The sequence below is a fragment of the Pongo abelii genome, chromosome 5, assembly GCF_028885655.2.
Source record: "Pongo abelii isolate AG06213 chromosome 5, NHGRI_mPonAbe1-v2.0_pri, whole genome shotgun sequence".
NCBI lineage: Eukaryota > Metazoa > Chordata > Mammalia > Primates > Hominidae > Pongo > Pongo abelii.
The window spans coordinates 143,928,468-143,952,310 of NC_071990.2; the positions used below are offsets into that span (position 1 = coordinate 143,928,468).

At 34.3% G+C, this 23,843-nt stretch overlaps 1 protein-coding gene across 5 annotated transcripts in view; it reads left to right on the forward strand.

The window, feature by feature from the left end:
• The window catches only part of ADGRG6 (adhesion G protein-coupled receptor G6), a 140,652-nt gene that overhangs the window by 71,126 nt on the left and 45,683 nt on the right, over positions 1-23,843 (forward strand). For 3 of the 5 annotated variants that reach the window (XM_024248993.3, XM_024248991.3, XM_054558236.2), the window contains exons 5-10: positions 7,927-7,995; positions 9,734-9,817; positions 16,289-16,374; positions 18,964-19,016; positions 19,904-19,966; positions 23,671-23,813. In XM_024248993.3, the coding sequence (XP_024104761.1) occupies positions 7,927-7,995; positions 9,734-9,817; positions 16,289-16,374; positions 18,964-19,016; positions 19,904-19,966; positions 23,671-23,813 (498 nt within the window). The remainder of the gene's footprint in view (positions 1-7,926; positions 7,996-9,733; positions 9,818-16,288; positions 16,375-18,963; positions 19,017-19,903; positions 19,967-23,670; positions 23,814-23,843) is intronic. The other 2 variants (XM_024248994.3, XM_024248992.3) reach the window with 1 other exon arrangement.

Sequence of the window (23,843 nt, forward strand, 5' to 3'; positions counted from 1 at the left end):
TGGGACTAAGCTCCCTTGCTCTTATAAATAAAGTTTCACTGGAACACAGCCATGCCCATTAGTTTATGTATTGTCTTTGTCTGCCTCTGTGCTACAATGGCTGTGTTAATTGATTGTGATCAATACAATATAGCCCGCCATCCTAAAATGTTTACAGTCTAGCCCTTTAGGAGAACATTTGCCAACCCCTGAAGCTTGTCTAAAGAACTATGAGAGTCCACTTTGCTGAACCACATACTTTGGACAGCACTAGAAAAGACCTACTAGATCTCCTCAGCCAGGGAAAACAAACCAATCACCCACAGGCTAGTTTAGCCCTAGGACATGGGTGGTGGTGGTAGCATTTCTTTGTTCCTGTTCATTTACATTTGTTTCACACAGTGCTTTTAATTGATGAATTATTTCCGTATTAAACAATTAGATTTCACATAAAAATGAAGTTTTGGATTTTTCTGGTAAACAGAATACACTAGGCTACTATATCTGCATGGCCAACACAGCTGGAGCTAAATGGTGGCTGCTGCTTTCAAAGGGGCTTCCCAGTTTACTTCAGCCCTTAGCAACCCCTTATTCTTCCCACTCCAGCCCCCTTTTTGTCTTTAGATGACCATCTGGCCCTGATAGGCTTTTAAATGGGAATGCTGATTTATGCCACTCCCTTTATACGGGCCAGGAAACTGAAGCTTAGACCGAAAAAGTGGCAGAGGCAGTTGGTGGGCTCCAACACGTATCTCCTGTCTCCTTGTCTAGTATTTATGTCTGGGAATACTCATTTAAAAAATTATTTTAAATTATTTTAATTGATTGATAAGAACTATATGTGTTTATGGTGCACAACATGTTTTAATATAGGTATACATTGTGGAATGGCTAATTTGAGCTAATTAACTTCCATTGTTATCTCATGTACTTATAATTTTATTTGTAGACAGAACATTTAAAATCTCAGCAATTTTCAAGTATACAATCATTGTTGTTAACAATAATCATCATGTTGTACAATAGATTTCTTGAATGTATTTCTCCAGTCTAACTGAAATTTTCCATCCTTTGACCCATACATTCTCAACTCCTGTGCCCCGTCCACCCATGTGCCCCTGGAAACCACTCTTCTATTCTTTGCTTTTATGAGTTCAACCTTTTTAGTTTCCACATTTAAGTAAGATCATGCAGTTCTCATAATTTCTTAAACTCTGTCACTGAGACTCCTTTCCCAAGCCTTAAGATTATCGGAGTGCATCAAATACATACTCATGTATCTTAGTCATCTATAAGTTTTCAAAGTAATTTTGTCAAAAGGGTACCGTGAACTTAACGGAGTCAATATATTTGAGTCTTTCTAACTTTTATAGTGATCTTCTTGCCATTCCAAGATGACGTTAAACACTCACATTCCAGACATTCAGATGTCCTGGACTGTGTTTCAGGAGAAATGATGGGAGAGGGAATTTCCTGCTGCTTAATCATCAACTTTGGGAGTTGAAGAGTCCAAGTCACTCATTAACTGACAGGAAATACCTGTAAACAGAGATTATATCAAGGCTTGTTAGCTAAGCAAATCTTTGATAAGTGTACCCTGTTAACATTTTAACCTTTCATTTTTTTTCCAGAAAATGAAAGCATCTTGCTGTTTATGGTTATAATTTCCAACAAACTAATCAGTACAGTAACCAATGGGAGAATAGAAATTTATTTCTAGCATTCCATTGAATGGACAATGTCTGCTAAATATGAGCTTTTATTTCAGGATTAATTTGTGATGGAAAAATAAATAGATTTTGCAAAGGTATATTGCTAAATAAATTTTAGTATGAAAGTAACATAGTAGAATTGAACTGACTCAATTCAACATTAAAATATCCTGTCATTTTTTTCACATATTAAACATCCTAGCCTTAATAAAAGTGATATATTATTAATAAATACAATTTTAGTATATGACTTTGTTTTCCTATACTTTTCTAAAAAATATTTGGGAAATGTACCTTAATTAGGAAATTTTCAGCAGATTTTTAAAAACATGGTTAAACCTGTCAATACTTTTAAAAACTAAATGCTTTATTTAGCAGTAAATCTGCTTCATTTTATAGCATCTTCATTTTTCTCAGAACAATTTTATTAAATACATTCAGTTTTATGACCCTCATGGATAGATAAATTTTTAATGGACTCTTTAATTATAGGTGCAAGTATTTATTTGCCTGTGTAATGATTCAAGTTTAGATACTGGCTAATGTCCGTCAATTTTCACAAAGAACAGACAGTGCCTTCTCTACTAGTTTTATTTATTTTACTGATTACTACTCTTTCCTGAGGGAGTGGTACAGTATAACGCAATGAATAGTCTAAGTTCAAACAAATTACATTTATTTTAACAAGCATTTATTAGGCGCTTCCATCGGTTAGCTACTGTGGATGTAGAGATAAGACACACTTCATAAATACTTTATTGTTATTCTTTTCTGAAATTCCTGGATTTGTACTTTTGTTTCCCTCTCTAGGATTTTTTACAGAGTTTGCTAAGGTTTCATCAACTCTTGGATTTTTACCATTTCATAATCATTACAGTTCTGTTCTTCATAGCTATAAAACTTCAATTCATTATTGGCTCCTCCCTTGGACTTCTAACAAATGATTGAATGTAATATTTTTAGATTACTAAATCATTTTTAAATAATAAAATTAAGATAAAATCACTTTATCTTTACAAAGGACTTTATACTTTGAGGATGCCCAAACTCTTTATGAACATAGATGACTAAATTTCACTTTAAATATATTTATTTATGAAAAGTTCAAAAATTCATCTTAGTAACAACTGCAAAGAAAAAATGAAAGGAATTACTGTTTTTATTTTTCTGTTATTGCAACTTATTGTGAGGATTTGCTCTTCGGTTATTTGGAGTATTATTAAGTAGGTATGAGAGGAGCAGTGGGCTTACACATCAGTCTTTTTTACCACAACTTGTGTAAATATTAACATATAGTGACTCCTTTCAGTAGCATAATTTGGAAAGAACAACAGATAGAGAAGGATTAACAGCTTTAGAGCTTTTCCTCAACTGCCTGTTTCCAGTGATTACATTTTTTTCAAGAAAACTTGGCTCTAAATTTTGCTGTTAATGTTGTAGAACTTTGCTTCTTAGTTCAGCTAGAACCTGGGTTCTTGTCACACAACTAGGAAAATTTAGGCACACGGACACATTGAGGGGTGAGTAGAGCAGGACTTTAGTGGGCAAAAAGGAAATACAAAACAAAAAACAACAACAACAAAAAGCTCAGCAAAGTGAGATGGAGGCCTGCTAACAGGCCCTCCACCTCACTGATTGATTCCCAGGTCCCCACAGGAGCTGGAGAGAGCAGGCTCCTCCCCTGCCTAAGGCATGAATTCCCCGTGGCTCCACCCACCTCCCACAAGTGGGCTCCAGTCCGCTGTGGGCATGCTCAGGCAAGGCCTGGGCAGGTTTCCTCATCTGCACAAAAGCATCTGATGTAAACACTAGTGGGGTGGGTGGGAGATTCTCTGGGGGCCCCTTTTTATCTGCCTAGACATTTGGCTGTCTCATTAATATTAAGTAAACACCTGAAAACACCTTTCTGGTAGCCTCAAAAATCAGTGAACACATACAGATCATATTCTAAAACCAATTTGTTGATGATAAAACGTATTATCCAGGAGAGTGGATGTTTGTTCTTCCTTAACAACCTCCTGATGTGTAAATCCATCAGCCAAAGAAAACTGATTGTGATATTGACTTTTTATGCAGATATGCTGAAAATGGAACTGGGTAGAAATAAAGTTTGTGTACACTTTCGATATTTCATGTATTTGTTTATTTTGGTGTGTTTGTAATGCAAGTTTTCATTTATCAATTAAATGTCCTTTTAATTAAATTAGTCACTTGTATTTATACCATTTTTACTTAAAAATATTCCAGTTTGATTTTTATTGTTATATTGGATCATATTAAAATAGTGTTTATTGAGTGTTTAAAGCAATGTCAATTTGCTAAACTAGAAGTTCCCCAGAAGGAACAGCTAACTAAAATACTGAGAAGTAAATGTTGCAGTTTCCCATAAAAGAATGCTACATATTGAAATTTATACTTGTTACTGTGCAATGAAACTGATGAAATGTTCAAGAAAATTGTTAAATATCTTGCTGTAAATCGTAGCTCTTCTGATTTTCTTTTCTTATTTTTACCTCTAAGCTCTTTAACATACTAGTGGGAATGTAGTTTGCCTAAAAACTACTTTCCCACAACACTGAGCCCTTATCTCCCTTTGTCTTCCAGAGATATTGTATCAGTGCCAGAAGTGGCCTAAGAAGCCCTTGACTGCCAACATTGTGTGTAATATGAGAACCACAGGAACTCCCTCCAGGGTCTCCTCTGTTGCATGCTACAGAGGCTGAGATTTCATTAGTCTCTGAACTTTAAAGTCTTTTTAGTTTGCGGAAGTCCCTTACAAAATATAAGTACCTACAAAAGGGAGGTCCTACAAAAAGTAGACATACAGCAAATGCGATGCAAGGGAATAATGGGCAAAAAGCATTCAAGACAAAATTCCACCTCAGTCCTGCCTTAACTTCTGCCTCCTCGAATGTTCTTTTTTCATCGTGCATTTGCTTAAGTTTTCAATCTTTAAAATTCCCCCTTCCTCTCTCTGCTTCCTTTCACAGCCAAGCTTCCTCTTCTTGCATTCACTCGTCAGACCTTGGCAGTCTAGATTTCATCATTCCCACACAACTCAAACTATTTTCTATAGAGGTATTACCAAAATCCCAATGCAAAGTTAAAGGTCTTCTCATTCTTTATCATTCTTGGCCTTTCTGGTATTCTTGATATTGCCACACCCTGCATTAAACTTTCTTCTCTTAAATTATGTAAAACCACCTCTGTAAAAGCTGTTTTTACCTTTTTAAGTCTATAGCTCTTTTTCTTATATCTGATGCTTAAATATAGAAATATCTGTGGTTCCATCCTGTTTCCTTCTCAAATCTACAATCTATCTCCAGTGATCCCAAACACTCTATAGCTTCTGATGAGTATTTCCTGGCTACACCTCTTACAAAAACACTTTTGCGTCTAGGTGTCACACAGGCACCTCAGTTTCTATTACTGGACTTTGTGTTTACCCTACCCCACCTAAGTCTGCTCTTCTTCTATTATTTCCCATCTCCTTTTATTAGATCGATATGTACCAGTTTTTCAAGTTGGAAATCAGCAAAACATCCTGTCTTTAATTAGTTGCTAAATGTTATGCATTCTATCTTTAAATTTCTTGTATCTGTATCTATCTCTTTCTGTCGATCCTTATTGCATATGATATCAAGGCTGAATTATTAGTAGTAGTCCTGCTTCTGTTTCCCTTCTTTTGGTTGTAGAGCCTAAATGATTGTTTTCAAATGAAATATAGTTTACTTGCCTACTTCCTCCTTATTTTCCCTCACTGCCTTTAAGAAAGAGTTCACGGGCCGGGCGCAGTGGCTCACGCCTGTAATCCCAGCACTTTGGGAGGCCAAGGCGGGCGGATCACAAGGTCAGGAGATGGAGACCATCCTGGCTAACACGATGAAACCCTGTCTCTACTAAAAATACAAAAAATTAGCCTGGTGTGGTGGCAGGCGCCTGTAGTCCCAGCTACTAGAGAGGCTGAGGCAGGAGAATGGCCGGAATCCGGGAGGCAGAGCTTGCAGTGAGCCGAGATTGCGCCACTGCACTCCAGCCTGGGCGACAGAGCGAGACTCTGTCTCAAAAAAAAGAAAACGAAAGAGTTCACAATGTTAGTTCACCTCGTGAACCCAAAATATCTGAGACCGGTTTCAATTAGTTTAGAAAGTTAAGGACACACCCGTGACACAGCCTCAGGGGGTCCTGATGACATGTGCCCGAGATGGTCAGGGTACAGCTTGCTTTTATATGTTTTAGGGACACAATACATCAACCAATACATGTAAGATTTACATTGGTTCAATCTGGAGAAGGGTGGGACAACTCAAAGTAGTGGGGAGAGGGCTTCCAGGTAATAGGTAAATTTAAAATTTTTCTGATGGACAATTGATTGAGTTATTATCAGTAGAAATGAAATGTCTGGATTAAATAAAGGGTTGTGGATACCAAGATTTTATCATGCAGGTGAAGCCTTCAGGTAACAGGCTTCACAGAGGATAGATTATAAATGTTTCTTATCAGACTTAGGGTCTGTGTTGATGTTAATGCTGGAGGGGTGTAATGAGGCATGTCCAACCCTCTCTTCCATCATGGCCTCAACTCGATTTTCAGGTTAACTCTGGAGGGACCTTTGCCAAGAGGAGGAGTCCATTCCCATGGTTGTGGGGGGCCCTAGAAGTTCATTTTTGGTTTACAATCTTGAGTGCCCACCACTCAAGGTTCCAGTGTGTGGGATTAACCACTGGAAGAAAGACAGAGGGTTCTAGTGCTCATGGTGTTGATATTTTCCAAAGCCTTACAGCAGCTATCCATTGTTTGTGTATCTGATCATCCTTATCAGTTTTTTACTTTACTTCAGCAAAGCCCAGTGCACAGACCATTTCAGTGCCTCCTTGGTATTTGTTTTAGAAATTCTGTCTGCCAGTAAAATACCCATCTCTACTCTCTTAGCCCTGGCTCTCTCACAGCCTCCTGTGCCTCATGGGCCTTCTTCTTTGAAATGGATTTTCTGTTCACTTTTCTTACCAAGCTGCTGTCACATCCTCCTTTGGGCCACTGCCACCTTCGAAGCACTTCCCTAATAGCACTTAGAACTGTGACACCATCTCCCTTTCATGCCTCCCTGAGAGCAGCGACTTAGCTTAAAGCATCATTCTGGCCTCTGTATCTCACATAATGTAGGCAATAAGTAAATGTTTGTTGAATGAATGTGTAAAGGTCTGTGACAAGAGCTTCTTGCCAGTCAGTGTCATGTCATAGCCTGCCTGTAAGATCAGGCCTTTCTGAAGTATCATGATTCCTTCCTTGGGCCAAGTGCCCCGAGGTATCAAGGATGAAGAAACCATGCCTCTGGAGATACTGTTAAACTGTTAGGTTATTTTCTGCTTATGCATACCGTTTACCTAGTTACGTATCTTTTGTTAGCTCATGCGCGGGCTGTGCCCTCACATTCCCACAGGAAAGTTTTGAAATGTTTATTAGAATAAAATCACTATTATGTAAATGTCCCTTAAAATTAAATATATCGTGCATATTATATATGTGTGTGAATATATGTATGTGTATACACACATATACATATATATTTGTATTTTTGTGTGTTTATGATACAATATGCTTTGTTATAAGCTTAGCCAATTTTTCTCACACTCAAGCTGTTGGAAAAAGTTTGTTAATTGTCAGAGGGAGATTTAGTGCAACAATGAAAATCTACTTCTACTAAAAAATCAGCTCAAAACTTGATTCCTGCTGAGGATGAGTTAGTAAAAGCTTGAAATAAAAAGACACAGAGACTGAATTGAAGTCACAGAAACATGTTTCTGGAATTACAAATAGCATATGCTAGGATGTATGAACCAAAACTGCATTTTATGGGTAATTCATATTAACTTCACTTTTGAAACTTATTCTTGATGTTTGTATTATTTTATTTGTATGAATTCCCACCCAAACTCTTAAAATTTATTATACAAAAAAGCCCTGAACTTTTTGCATAAACTTTAAGGGGCAGTGGCACTGCTTTTGTTTTCATGTGTGATGACTGATAAGTTGAGTTAAAGATTTCGAGGACAATTTCAATACTTTGGCTTTACATTTGAGAAAATTAAGGCACAGTGACCTTAAGAGACTTTCTTGATATCAAAGAATTACTGGTGGACTCTTGTAGGGCTGCTTCTATTACATCAACCGTATGATTTTTCTGGATAATATCACTAAATCATAAATCAAACTTACATATTCTCTTTGTGTTAAGGTTCCTACCTGATCCCGCTCCCGGCAGCAGAACTGGCCAGCTGTGCAGACCTGGGGACCCTCTGTCAAGGTAGGGAGCCCACACCATGCTCTGGAATCTCTTTGCTTTCTACTTGCAATTTTGGATAATGTAGTTGTCATTGTTTTGATTTGTATCTGAATTTTCACTTGGAAAGCCAGAAAAGAGCAAAACAGAAGAATTTCTACATGTGTTTTAGTTGTGTGGGTGCACAGTACGTACGGCATGGAGAAAGAATGCATTCACACCATGGGTAACCACAAGTCCACAAAGCTCTGAGTTTTAAAAATGTGAATTTATATCCTATTAAATACAGATTGGTTTCATTTTTCCCCCATGTCTTCTCAAGAATATACTGGACTTGCAAAAAGTCCAGTATAAATACAGTGGTACAATACTTTGAAGAAGTATTCATGTCTATAAAATAAAGAGGGAAATTAATTTGACTATTCAGTTAACTTTAAGATAAGGCCATGAGGCAATTTATGATGACAAGATAACTTAAATCTTAAGATTAAAATGGTTATAGTGAACTAATGTTAATGTAACTGTGTTAATTATTATGATGCTTACTATATCGTGGTCAGTATTTCAGTTATATGTTACGTACTAAATAGCTGCATGCTAAACAATACATAATTAAAGTTATACAAGTTTTAAAATAATAATATAAATATTTTGCTTTATTTTATCATTGCTCTTCCTAATTATCCATGACCTTTTTCATCTATTTATTCTATTAAATACTTCTATAATGAAGTAGCATGTTCTATGTACCACATTAGGAATCACAGCCATGCCTTTTGTAAAAGCTGGATCTCTTATTAAGAAGATCATAGCACAAAAGTGACAGGCATTAGAAGTGAGATTGAAGAAATAAAAACCTAAGCTCTCTTCTGTGGTTCCAGCGTGAGAGTAGGGCAGGCAGGAGGTGGGGTGGGGTAACTCATTATCTTTTTTTCCTTTTGGAGACATTATTTCTTTGATATTATTATTAATCAACACCCTATGAAAATTAAGTCATCAAGTAGTTTTTTTTCTCCATGATCTCCGTGTAGTTTTCAAATTGTTATATGAAATTTAAAAATCTGTAATTCTGTTTAGTTCAAGATCTGAAGTTTAAAAAAAGTTATTTTTATTTTTAAAATTCTTCTCACCTGGGATATCTGACATAATACTTTGAAAATGTCTCTCTTATAAAGCTTGCCCTGTGAAATACTTTTTATCCACCAATGTTTAGTAAACTTGTTGGAATCTTTAAATGATTAACTTAGTCTATGCATTTCGTTTGTCTTTTTCTTTACATTCATCTTAAGAAGAAGTACATTTTTCTTCTGAGATTTTATTTCTCTAGTCTCAGTGTATTAGGCAAGCTTAGTGTAGATAACTTTCAAGCTGCAGATCTGTACAGGCTGCTTTCTACAACTTTTTCTTTTGACAGACTCAGGAAACCAAGTTCTAGAAGGGTTTAGTGTTTTACTGTGTGATTGCCAGCTTGTTAATGGAGATCTAGGTCTAGAATCTAGAATCAAAATGTCCTTTCTCTCATCACTATGTGCTTGCTCCAGACCCTTGTGTATTATAGCATCAAAGGCCATGTGTACTGATTCTTAATGTGCCATAGAAAGCATTGCTTCATCTTATACATTACAACCTTGGAGTCTTTTGTATTTCAAAATGGTTTCCATTCTTCCCCTGTATATTTTAATGCATTAATTATAGATTGCTTATCCAAATTAACTGTCATGTGCTCTTTGCAAAATTACATCTTTCTCATCTTTATTACCAGCTACTGTAAACTCTCCTAGTACTACACCACCCACTGTCACCACTAACATGCCTGTTACTAACAGAATCGATAAACAAAGGAATGGTAAGAAATCATTACCTTTTATATTTTTAGTATGTCTAACATAAAAAATTGTATTCTAAGGATGGAAATATGTATTATTCCAACAAAGTTTCTGTTATTGGAGTCAATTGGTACATTTGTAGGTTTACAAGATTAGTAAAATTAATAAAGATCACTTAACTCTGTTGAGTTCCTCATTCTTATGACCAGTGGAATGAGTACATCTCCAGTACTCCTCTTTTGCTCTTTTAGCCAAAATTTTTTTCAAAGGAAGTTTTAGGGGAAAGGCATTTAATTAGAAGGCATTAATGTGCATCATAATAGAGATCAGAGAAAAACGTATTTCCATGGTATTTTGTCAGATTATTTGCTGCAGGAAACAAGTTTTAAAGGATTTTATAAATTTCAAAAAAGTAATTTTTTGAAATTAATAATTCTGAAATTAATAATAAAAAAGAAATTTTTTGAAATTAATAATTTAATTTCTCACTTAAGTGAACTTTATGATCATATATTTGTGACATTTAAATCAATTTCCATAGTAATACTTTGCTTTCTGTTTTTATTTGCTGAAGAATAGTAGAATATGATTATATATCAACTAAAACAAATCAATTTTTGAATGACAACACTTAAAGTCACTTCAAATACTTCTTGCTTTTTTTCTCCAAATACACTTTTCTATTATTTATAATTTGCAAATACAGCAGTGTACGGTAAAAAATAAACAGAGGAAAAGTCAGGTGAGTAGAATTCTTTAACCTGTTCCTAGATGAACGACATACCTGGCCTTTCGGTAATTCACAGTGAGCAATTTCAGTTTCTTCTAATAAAAGAGAAATTCCAATCAGGTGACCACACCATTGCTTTGAATACAGTAATATTCTCAAATATGAAGCATTAGAAGCAAAGGAATTTTCTTAACTCCAATCATTTAGCTTATGAGGCCAAGACATCTGTAATATATCACCAGGGACCCAAAACCCTGAGAAAAGAAACCCACATAGTTCATTTTTTGTTGGCTTCAGAGGTTACATCAATTTCCTCTGTAGGACATTTAAATTGGAACTATGGAATATTTTACATGAAACATAGATATAAATTTCATTAGGGTTATAAAGACATCGATTCAGGGAGTGTTTATGGTTATTCTGGTAGTTACACCAAGGAGATTTATGATGGAGCAAAAATTCCAGCAACCCCCAAGAAAGCAACAGCAGCTGAAATTTCCAGTGCATATTTCACATGGACTCTAGCCAGTAGATGGGAATATTATAATTCTAACTAAGTATTTCACTCTTTGTATGAACATACAAAGAGCCTCTGTGGTATTCTCCCTCCAGGATTGACACATCCTCTACTGCCCAAGAACATTTATACGGTGCTTCAGAGTCCTTGACTTGGTGGAGTGGAGCTGTATTCACTCAATCATGTCATTTCTGACATTCTTGAAGAAAGCCTTGTTTAGGCCATCTCTCTCTGCGTCATAACCTTCATTGGAGTTTTAACAAAGCAAGCAAATGTTAGAATCAGTTAAAATGGTCTGTCTTGACCACATTAATGAAAAAAATCTAATTCAGATCATTCTTAATCAAAATGTCATCAGTGTTTAAAAATATTCAGGTCATTATATGACAGAAATATTCTCAAAATTGTGTTCTCAAATTTGTGTACCATCTTAACAATTGTTATTTTTACCATGTCTCTGAACCACTTATACTATTTACTATGATTTTTTTTCCTAAATTGACTCACTTTTTAATGTAAACATTTGTGTTTACTTGGGAAAATCTATTTCACGATTGTAAAGTGAAACCAGTCCTACTTGTTATAACACAGATGTAAAAAGTGAATATAAATATAATGTAAACAATGTTTTAAAATTCTCCCTGTATCCTATTGCCTTCTCACATCTTAGAGCCTGAAGCCTTCATTATCTTTTTAAAAAGGAAGACTAACAAAGTATTAGAGACAGACTATATTAAGATTTTTTTCTTTGATGTAATCAAATTTGAAATAATTGAAAAGAGAATTACTTTCTCACCTTATGAATAAATGCTATTTAATGTCATGTCCTGGATTATCATCACTGATATAATACTAACAATTTCTTATTCTTTGGGAAACAGAGAGTAACATTCTCAGGCTTACATTCTGATATATTAGAGAATACTATTTTATTTACTGTAAGAAAGATTGGCACAACTGTCAAATCTATTATCTAATTTGTCCAGTCCTTTTAACTCTTGGCTATCAGAATTTTACTGAATTAATCAGTAACAATTTTGCATTGTGGGGAGAGGAGAGGGATTGAGTTTGCTTGATAATCAGATATATTTATCATAGTGTATCAGTAGAATTTGTTTTCCTGGCTTTTGTGAAATATCCCTGTTTTTCTGTGTAAAGTTATTTTTGTTGTCTGCAATAGGACTTTTATCTGATACCTCAAATTACACTAAGTCCTCATTAATGTCATTGATAGGTTCTTGGAAATTCTGACTTTGAGTAAAATAACATGTAATGAAACCAATCTTACCATAGGCTGATTGATATAAACAAGAGAGTTAAGTTCCTACGGCATATTTCTGGTCACAGAAACATCACCAAACTTCCAAATAAAGACTGAAACACTTCTAATATTAAACATTGCAGTTAATATGAGCTGTACATACATTTAAGAAACATTAGTGAAAACAAGATAATTGATTGCCCAATTTTGGGTGAGCCAGTGAGTGACTGCAGTCTTAGCGGCGGTGATGGGTTAAATCAAGAAACAAATGTTTGCACAATGAAAATTGTGAGGAGCACCTCCTGCCACCAAGCAGTTCCAAAACAATCACCAATATGGGGGTTCACCGAGTGCTTTCGTACTGTATCATTTATTGTCGTTCATTTATATGATTATCTTATACTTTATGAATTTTTGTTTTACAATAATTTGTAGCCATTCATTCATTGACTTTCCAACCTGCTTATTCCATCCAGTTCAGGGTAGCGGGTGGCTGGAACCATGCGGGCAGCTCGGGGCAGCAGGCAGGAACTAGCCCTGGCCAGGACTCCATCCCATGGCAGGGCACACTCACACACATCCACACCCACTCACACTGGGACCATGTAGACAGGCCAGTGAATCCAAGGTACACAGCTTTGGGATGTGGGAAGACACTGGAGGACCTGGAGAAACCCCATGCAGACATGGGGAGAACATGCAGACCCTACGCAGACAGAGGACCTGGCCAGGCATTGACTCTTCTCCTCATCAACTTTGTAATGAAGCCCTGTTGAATGAAATGATGTTACTCGAGGACCTGCTGTGTACATTAAGAAAGTCTTTAAAGCTACTTTTCACAAACAGATATTTCAGGATATGGGTAATCTGGGGATTCCCACAAATAATGATCTTTTTTATGTTTTCCATTACATTCCCAAGAAAAGCTCTTGGACTAATTATTATTCCATTCCAAATCATATCTTCTCTGCCTCAAACATCACTAATGCTATTGAATAGTAAGCTTTTGTGAGGTTGTCACAAGCAACCCAAGTAAGGAATTAACTCCATTAGTCTCTATTATTGTTCTAAAAACCTAGTTTACAAGTAAGTACAGATTGTAACACTGCTTCCAGTTTCTCACATACGTTTAGCTGTTTAAATAACAAATTCCTTCTAAGATCATTTGAATGGATCCATTACTCTAGCTTTTTATGCCATATATCTTAAAGAAATTGTGTATGTAGGAGCTGCAGGATGCCAGTCGTATTGTAAATGCCACTGTCATAATAGAATTGCCTCATCACTAGTTCAAAGAAATAACCAGGTGTGTAGATTAGCATTTGGTTTATATTTTAACATCTATTTTTTCAAATAGGCCTATCATTTCAAACCTGTATTTTACGTCCTTGAAATAGCATAGATAGAGCAGTGTCATTTCTGTATTCTCCAAGAAACTCTGAAAAAAGTGTAAGAAGATAAAAAAGGGAAAGATTAATTGGAGCGAGACCTACAAAAAAAATGTTGTTTTGATACCACATTGGTAATGGCAGACAGTGATTTCTGCTTGAAGTTCTACATACTGAAAGAAGTATCTAAATGGAAAATGGATATATTCTTAAAACATTTTTCCCCAATTAATGTCTATAGTAAATTCTTTGGGCCTAGACGTCGTTATTAGGATAGGACATACATATTTTGAAGTCTCTGGAACACATGAAAATTTGTGAATAGCTTTTAAAACACCGTGAGTGTTGTTAACATTTGTAAGAGCGGACAACTTTACTGCTATGGTAACATGGAAAATCCTGCATAAGTGTGTCTTAATTATGCATTTCCTCCAATGGCAATGTTGAAGCCAATTATTTTGCTGTAGTCCAAAACCCTTCTCATCAGCCCTTCAGTGGGCATATTTTTTTATGCTGCTTTGACAGTTCACTCTTGGACTTTTCTCATGGTTACTTGTTTACTGCACTGTTCAAAAATTTTAAATAAGTATAACAAGTGGACTGGGGCAGGAAACAGTGTTTAAAGAAAACATCTTAAATATTTGGATGCTTTCTTAAAAACTCAGAAATGTCAATGATTTTTTAGAATTTTGCAATATTTTCCTTAGAGGGAACAAATACTACTGTTATAACAAAAGCATGCTTTAGGTTTCCATCTAGTGGTGGCTTTTCAGATACTCTGCTAGCATTGATAATGCAGATGCTCCTCCACTTACGATGGGGTTTGCATTCCTATAAACCCATTGTAAGTTGAAAATACTGGAAAATATCAAAAGTCAAAAATACATTTAATACACCCAACTTGCTGAACATCATAGCTTGCTGAACCCACCTTAAACACGTTCAGAACACTTACCTTAGCCTACAGCTGGGCAAAATCATCTAACACAGAGTCTATTTTATAATAAAGTGTTGAATATCTCATGTACTTTATTGAATGCTGAACTTAAAGTGAAAAGTGAAATGGTCATATGGGTACTAGAAGTACAGTTTCTACCAAATGCCTGTTGTTTTCCCACCATCGTAAAGTTGAATGATCTTGAACTATAAGTAGGGAACCTTCTGTATAGTCACAGAATATTATCAGGATCCTGAAATAACTCTTTGACCCTTGCAATTTTGAATTTCCTCCCAATCATTCAGAACATCTGTGATTTTATATGATGAGATCTACAGTGTAAAAGTTATCTTTATATGAATTATTATTTGTTTTATATGTTCCTCCAAATATTTTTCATTCAGAACATTTTTTAAAGGAATATAAAAGTCAAGATCATTAAAATACCTGAAGAATTTTAGAAATTGAAATAGTCTGCATAAATTAAACTCACCTGTGCTTGGACTTGTGCCAGTTTTATATATTACTACATCCAGGGGCAGCAATTTATATTATTTAGCACAAGACTCTGATTCTTACTGGAAAGACATTCCTTTGGTAGTGGGACTGGAATTTGCATTTTGGTGGATTTGGAAATTCCCAGGGCAAATTTTTACATTTTTTTTTCTACTGCCTCCCCACAATTTTTACTGTTTTCTTCAACATTGCTATAATTATGTATTTCTATATTTTGTGTGCCTATTTTACTTAAGACTTACCCACATAAGCATGAAGAAAGATGATCAACAAAGGAGACTCAAAAAATTTTCTTCTCTCTATAACCTACCATAATTTAAAAGGGTCTTTTTCTCACTAGCTACTTTGACTAAAGCACCCATTTACAGCTATTTAGCAAACCCTTGCTGGTGAGTTTGATTTTTATTTTAAAAAATCAGTTTACTTTAAAGATTTCCCCCCACCCAAAAAGCAGAATCTTCTTTACAATAAGGTTTTCTTTTTATTTTCTTTTTAAAGTGATTTAGTCCAATGAAAATTCTACCTGCAAATATTGTTTCTTTATTTTCCTCTACTTTGGTATAAATGAGCATATTTAAGAAATTTTGATGAAAAGTCTGGTGAAATGCAGCCTACTAGTTTAATAGAAGTGTTTTATTAAGCAGGGGAAAGAGGAAAAGGAGAGGAATTAGGGCAGTAAGTATGTGTATGCCTGTTCTACTTTTTCAAGTTAATTCCTCCACATGATCTCATTCAAGTTTTCACATCCGAAACTCTTTGTCATTCTTTATAATGCACAGAAAGCATAATGCCTTGTTATAAGAAGTCAAATTGTACAAGAAAACAGTTAACGCATTACAGACAGTAGATATAAGAAATCTATAGAATTAAAAAATATGAAGAAACATATGCAAGTAATAAGAGTAAGCTAATTGATAACTATTTCTAAGAAGTTGGAAGGTCAATAAGCTTAATATCAAAATATTTCAGAATTTTTTTTGCCTATGTAGAAGGTGTTTCTTTTAACTTATATTGTAAATTATGTGATTATGAATAAAACTATATGATTATGTAAGACTTACATGATCGTAACTTTAAATTGTTTGGTAATTATATAACTATAAACATATAATTAATGGACTAATCCTATTTCCAATGGGCAGATGGAATTATCTATAGAATATCCGTAGTGATTCAGAACATCCTTCGTCACCCTGAGGTAAAAGTACAGAGCAAGGTGGCAGAATGGGTAAGTGAGCTTGTAACTTTTCTTTTTTAAAAAAATTCTTTAACTTCTGGGAATCTGGAAAAGACTAGTTAACTGAATCCACAGATCATACTGAAACACAGATGGTATTCATTAGAAATATATGAGTAGATATGTAAGTGAGGTGTTGTCTTATGCATAGGAAGAGAAGTACATTTGAATAAAGGATAAGAACTGAGCCTAATAGACTATCAATGTCTTAAAAAAAAAAGTATAGCACAAATGGAAATAGATTTTGGTGGCAACAGGTATCTGTATTTCATATTAGATCCGTATATTTTCTGCTATATTTTTAAATAGATTATTTAAAAAATTGTTTGAATGTTTGATCAAAACCAGCAAGTATGAAAAGACGCATTATGGAAGTCTTCCACCTATCCTTGCTGCTCATCTGCATGGAACCAACCCAATAACCAACAGCAAATAGGAAATCACTATTAGTTTTCTCTACTTTTTTCCAGATTTCTTTGTGCACATGAAAGAAAATTAAACTATAGATTCTTATTTTCTTTCTTTTTTGCACTAAAAGTAGTATACTTTACATACTGTTCTATACCGTACTTATTTTTATTGTTGCCAGATTTGCAACATTAGAGAACTACATGTTTTTTTTGTTTTGAAAAAACAATGCATAATATTTCATTATGTGGCTGTTCAGTCATTTATTTAGCAGATCTTCTGTTGATGGACAGATCTTCTGTAATTTATTTAACCAGTATCCTATTGGTGAACATTTTGTAGTTTTCAATTTAAAAAATTTAACATTTTATTTTCTTCTTTTTCTTACAAATACAACACAGGGATTTTTTCATTTTCTTCTTCACAATAACAATCTTAACAATTGTATTCTCCATAGGTTTCTATTTTTTCTATTATTTCATTTCCTACCTACAGCATACTGTGAGACTTTGTACTTCTTTTTATATATAATGCTGTTACAGTTCAAACAATTTTTTTTGAATTGAGTCACTATACATTCTGAAATAAGAAAAATGGGTTTTCATATATATTTGGTGTTTGATAAACGTGTCTTTGGTAGCAAAAGAAAGTATACACATTGAGAGGAAGTGGTAGCTACACACACACACACACACACACACACACACACATCTATATATATATGAAAAATAACTGATAGAAAACAGTCTTCATTTTAAAGGCAGTACTCTTTAAAAAAAAGTTGACCATAGGTAACAATAGTAGGTAATAACTCTGTTACAAAATTGGTGAGAAAGGTGAAATCCTCTACTGAAATAAAAGAAAAATACTACTGTTGATTTTTGGGAATGCCACATTGAGATTAGTAACTCATTCAAACACTAGGAGATGTTTAACCTCTCAATGGAGAGAGCAGGCTGCAGAAAGAGTATATTCTTTCTGTGTATCCCATTTTCTTTCCAGCATTGTTCTTTTTGTTTAAAGTCAGAATGATTTCAGAAGATAAAATTCATTATTTTCATTCTCAAATAAGCTACTGTTAGCTTATTTGTGCAAATAATGGGTAATGTTATTAATCTAAATTTAGCATTCACTAGAAAGTTTGTGCTAGATAAGGTATAAGCTTACATTTATATTTACTTCATGCATGGTTTTCAACATAGCTTTATTCTCATCTGCAGCTAAATTTTACTAGACATTTTTGTTTAAAATGCAAGATACCAAAGCAGATACTTGATAACAGAGAAAATATAAATAGTGTACCTGTTTCAAATTATTACTATTTACAATTTTTAAATAATTTAACACTTTTTTTGCCAGGATTCCCTAAAACTTACATTCAGTTTTAGAAATGCTTAAAAGAGAGGCTAAATGTGTATATGAAACAAGGCCTAAATCACTCTTCAGAGGTGATGTGTGAATAGGAGGCTCTCATGTCAGTGAGGGAATCTTGTTTTGCAGTTGTATGGGAAACTGCATCATAGAAGCTTCTTTATATTGGAGGAATCCATTGCTTCATTAAAAACTCTTATGCTGAGACCATAAAGACTGCTAAATAACCACATAATACATACATAGTTCCAATAGTATTGAACTTATTTTATTTTTTTAATTTATATTATTAATTTATAATTTTTCTTATTACTAATATTGTGAGATGGTAATTACTAGAAAAATGTTTTAGTGTATCTCAGTGTTTGTTAAATGAAGAATAGAGAAGGTATTCATTGCAAATCTTCTTTAATATGAGGGCTAGAGAGGAAATGATAGTTTTCCAAACAGACAGACTTGGGTTCCAATCTGGCATCTGCTACTGCTTACTTGGGTGATCTTGGGCAAACCATTTCTTATCTGTGAAAGCTCAGTTTCTTTATATATAAGACTATGGGGTATGTGGGGATAATACCTATTTCATTGGTTGTTGTGAGGATTGAAAGGAATAACATTTATCAAATTCTTGGTATACAGTGATCCATTAACTGTTACAATGATCCATTAACTGTTCACTCCTCCAACTCTTCAGGATTTTCCCAGGGTCTTGTCTCATTTAACAACTTATGTTTTAGGTAGAAACTTGAATTAGATATTTTTTAAAGGTATTAGCAAAACTCAGCCTTTTCCATTGTTTTCCAGCTCAATTCAACCTTCCAAAATTGGAACTACATGGTTTATGTCATTAATATCAGGTAAGACAGAATAAATTATTTGATAAGTTAAAAGTAGTGTCTAATTTAATGCTACTATTTGTCTCTCTGATTGTACCAAAATATACATACAAATACACACACATAGCTACTATATACATAATCTTTCTAAAACAACTGTGTATTAGTTCATTGCACAAAAAACCTCCATGCTGCAGCAATGGTTTTAAACTGTTTTGATCATGCATTCCAGTTAATTCATATTTGTTTTAAATCATGTTATAATGTGTCAAAAATTAAAATCGGATAATTAAATATAAATAGAAGTTGTTAGTTTCTTCTCACACCCTGGTGGATCACCTAGAGCACCCCCTGGTTGTGTGTACCCATTTCAAGACCACTTTTTTTTCCAGATCTAATCTCGTACATCAACAGTCTGATTGCAACCTAACTTTTTGAAATTATCCTTCACTGTATTTATATTTAAATCCTCCACTAATCTTTAGCAATTCGTATTGTCCATATATCCTCCCGTATACCTTGTTTTCATAGTTCTATACCTGAACTAGTTTCCTAAAGTTTATGTCATGACCCTTGAACGTATATCCTGTGAAGATAAGAGATTTAATAACACAGAAAAGGGGTCAAATTGTCATATAAGTTCAGGAAGTAGGTCATTGTACAAACTGAAGCAGATTTTTTTATCAGAACGTCTCAATTTCTTTAATAATATGAATTGTGAATCTTCAAAACAGAGCAAAAGCACACAGTTGCCTAGCTTTGTGAAAGAGGCTAGAACCTCAGGACACACATTTGGAAATATTGGCTTAGAATTCCCATTCTGTCTCTTTATTTCAGGTCCCCAAAATTTATTGTTGATGATGCAGTTGGTGAGGTGGATTAATGAATATATGTATTTGTGTTTTTAGTTTTCACCTGAGTGCTGGAGAGGACAAGATTAAAGTCAAGAGAAGCCTTGAGAATGAGCCAAGGTAACGGGACAAAGTCTTATAAAGAGTGTAACATTCTTTCTCTTGCTCACTACTTTATCTGGTAGAGAAATGAAAACAATTAGATAGGAAAGAAAAAATCACATAGCACAGTTATTTCTTTAGCACTACTGTACACTACTTTTTTCTTGTAGTTAAAACTGTAATATAACAGACCGGGTAGTAATGTATATCCAATGAAAAATAATTGAGAAATAGGGCATTTAAAATGGATGGATTATTATTTTTAGTATTTCCCGTTTATTTATGATAACCCATTGCCTCTTATTTGAAATTGCAAAGGTACCTTCAAAAAAAATAGCTTTAAATAAAGTGTTTATATCTGATAACATCTAATAATATGGATAATAGATGCCTAAATATTTTCAGCATTTAAAGCTATTAGCTAATTTTCTGAAGTCTCCCTTTTAAAATTTAGATCAGGATCATGCCTTAATCATGCAGGTAATTTAATGGATGTGTCCAGCGTATATGACCAGTTGGCATGTAAGGATCAAATGTAAAACAAACAAACAAAAAAAACCCATGTAAGGATCAAATGTAAAACAAACAAACAAAAAAACAAACAAACAAAAAAACCCTAAACTTCCAAATGGAATAAATTTAGTTGTATTTATTATTCAGGTCATATATTGCATCTCTGTAGACTTTTTTTTTTTTTTTTGAGACAGAGTCTCACTTTGTCACCCAGGCTGGAGTGCAGTGGTGTGACCATCTCTCACTGCAGCCTTGAACTCCTGGGCTCAAATGATCCTCCTGCCTTAGCCTCCTGAGTAGCTGGGGCTACACACCTGTGCTAGCATGCCTGGCTAAATTTTAAAATACTATTTTTGTAGAGACTGGGTCTCGCTATGTTGCTCAGGCTCATCTCAAACTCCTGGCCTCAAGTAATCCTCCTGTCTCAGCCTCCCAGAGTGCTGGGATTACATGTACAGGCGTGAGATGTCATATCTGGCCTCCATACAATTTTTAAAAAATTTGTTGTGAAGCAAAAGTTTCTATAAGTCTTGCTGGATCTCAATAGACTGAATTAAATCTTATGGATATACAGCCCTGATGACGGAGCTTGCTTCTTTTCAGGTGATATCTTCTTACTATGAGAAGATAAAATTTCATATGAGAATTGACCAGAGAGCTTTTGTTTTCTTTTCAATTCAACACTAGAAAAACAAATGTTTTGAAAGTTATATTGAAAGATGCCATTTTTGTATACATATTAAATGGACTGGATTGAGCCATCTGATTAGGGAAACTTGTTTTTATTTTCTGCTATTATAATTTTTTCTTTATGATATGAAAACACAGTAGTATATTTCAGTACTGTATTCTTGAAGGTGACAGAACTCTTCTCCACTATTTAACCAAATAATTTTTTTCAATCCTTTCTGTTAGGACATATTGCATCTTCAGTAATGGATCCAGCGGCAATCAGGATCCCTTTGCTGGACACTTTGTGTAGCGATCGGGACAGCCCTGGGTTTGGTAGATATAGCCAATGGTATACCTTCTTCAGACAGTCAGCGTCCGCTTTTTAGTATACTTACTGTGGTTCTTCTACCTGGTGATACTAAAATCAGCCATCGTTAGTACATGTCAGCACCTCAGAAACTCTTCTTGAAGGACATTTAAATTCATGGGATTTCAGTTTCCTGGTCTTCAAAGCAATGAGTAATTTTACAGAAAATTATAGGGAGAATGAACTGAGACAGTCTATAAGCAAAATCCACATATTTAGGGTTTTTTTGGTATGAACTCTTGCCATTATTTAATATTTATGTTTATAGCCTTTCTTGTCTCTCTTTTTTCTATTCTCTATGGCTCTTACCCTCATTGGTGAGGCTTTATAGTCTCAGTTTTCGTCAAAACCACAGTCTACTACTTTTACATGCATTGTTTTTTTTAAAAAAAACTTTTCCTTTCAATTTGATTGTATCACTTAACACAGACCATAGCTTCAGATAATGCTGTCATACTCTATTGCCTAGACAGACAGGAAACCAAAGCCACAGAGAGTTTTTTTTTTCAAATAAAGAATGGCTGATGGTAACAACAGATAGAATGTGACTTTGTAGAACCATAAAATAGTTCAGTTTTCAGGATGAGAGAGGAAAACACACAGATAAGACCTGTGAAAATGTATGGCTATTCCTGACTTGTTGGGTTTGGGTATTCAATATCACCCACAATACTTTGGGCTAATTATGTTCTCAGTATTCAAGACAAGTAAAAGGTCACATTCCCAGCTGTAAGTTCTCGCCAACTGGAGTGGCGAAGCTTGTCTTTAAACAATGACTTAATCCAGGGATACTTTTCGTGGGCCATTTTAAAAATTGTTAAGCTATCATAGTCACATCTATGTTCACAGCTATCATTATATTCATTATGTTTGCCTCATCCTGAAATATGGCTTGTATGTGAATGGTAAGCAGTAGATCATTTTAGAGAGAGCTTTTCAGAGTTAATTATGAGAAGAGTAGAGCAACTTTTCCTTGAAATTAGCACAGATATTTAGGAAAGAAAACTTGAGCTATTTAATTTCACCTAGCCTTGAATAGCAAATATTTCACATATTCCTTCTTATTTTTTAACACCACAAATCAATTACTACTATAACTAATACTTATTCATAGTTTCATAAATAAAATATGTCACTGCGTCTCTACTGGACATTCCATAACTAGTTTAAAAACAATACTACCACTTTGTCTTCGGCATGAAGACAGTAACTGATCTCAGTAATATAACGTCTTATCTTATATTATTCATTTCTCCTCTGAATATGAAGAAGAAACAATTTTTTTGTGAATCCAGAGCTTTTACATATAAGCAAAAGAAATTCCCCTCTACCTGACAAAATAATGTTACTTACTTTTACCTCAATGTTAAATTAATAGTTTTGATTTCTGCCTTTGACTATAGCTGTGATTGTAGTGGAACAGAAAATTATATTACTTTAAATTGTAGAACCAAAAGTTTTTAACAGGGCTTTGGGGATACATTTCTTTGCTTCCCATAGAGGTATTTCCTTTTTAAAGACCTTCAAGGTCAACCATTCTATAACCTTCTTAAGTAATATGCTGACCAATCACAGAGTCGATTTTGAGTATTTATTTTGTGAAACTTTTTACCATACAAAGTATTTGCAAATGCCTCATGGAGAGAGAAAATCATTTGTTGCTATTCTGAAGAAATTATACCACATTCATGAATAGTAACACTTTTATAGTGTTAGTAAATATAAATAGTTAATTTCTAATAGTTAGAAGTAGTAACTTCAAATGACAAATGGTCAGTTGAAATCATAGTTTTTTAAAAAAAAAATTAATTTGGGGCCACAAAGAAAAAATGTGGAATTAACCACAGGAATGCTGTTTTCTTGTGTTTATGCTTTAAATATGACTATATAATATACTACTATAAATATTAAATATTAAAATATTTCTGAAAAGAAATGGAGTTATTTGACAGAATTATACAAGCAATAGCCTATAGAATCTATTAATATTGGAATATTTTTAACATTATAATTTACACAGCAGCAGAGAAACTCTCTGAGCACCTTGGCTAATCTCTTCAGTCTCAACAGGTGATGGTCATCCCTCTACATCCAAATACTCTGTTTCTCCTACCAAATGACAACCAACCAATGAACAACAACAACAGTTCTATCCGAAATGTTTCCCTAGGTTGGTGCTTTGGGCCCTTCTAGTTTACAATGCTACCAACAATACTAATTTAGAAGGAAAAATCATTCAGCAGAAGCTCCTAAAAAATAATGAGTCCTTGGATGAAGGCTTGAGGCTACATACAGTGAATGTGAGACAACTGGGTAAGTGACTAATTTTTTTATAATATGCAT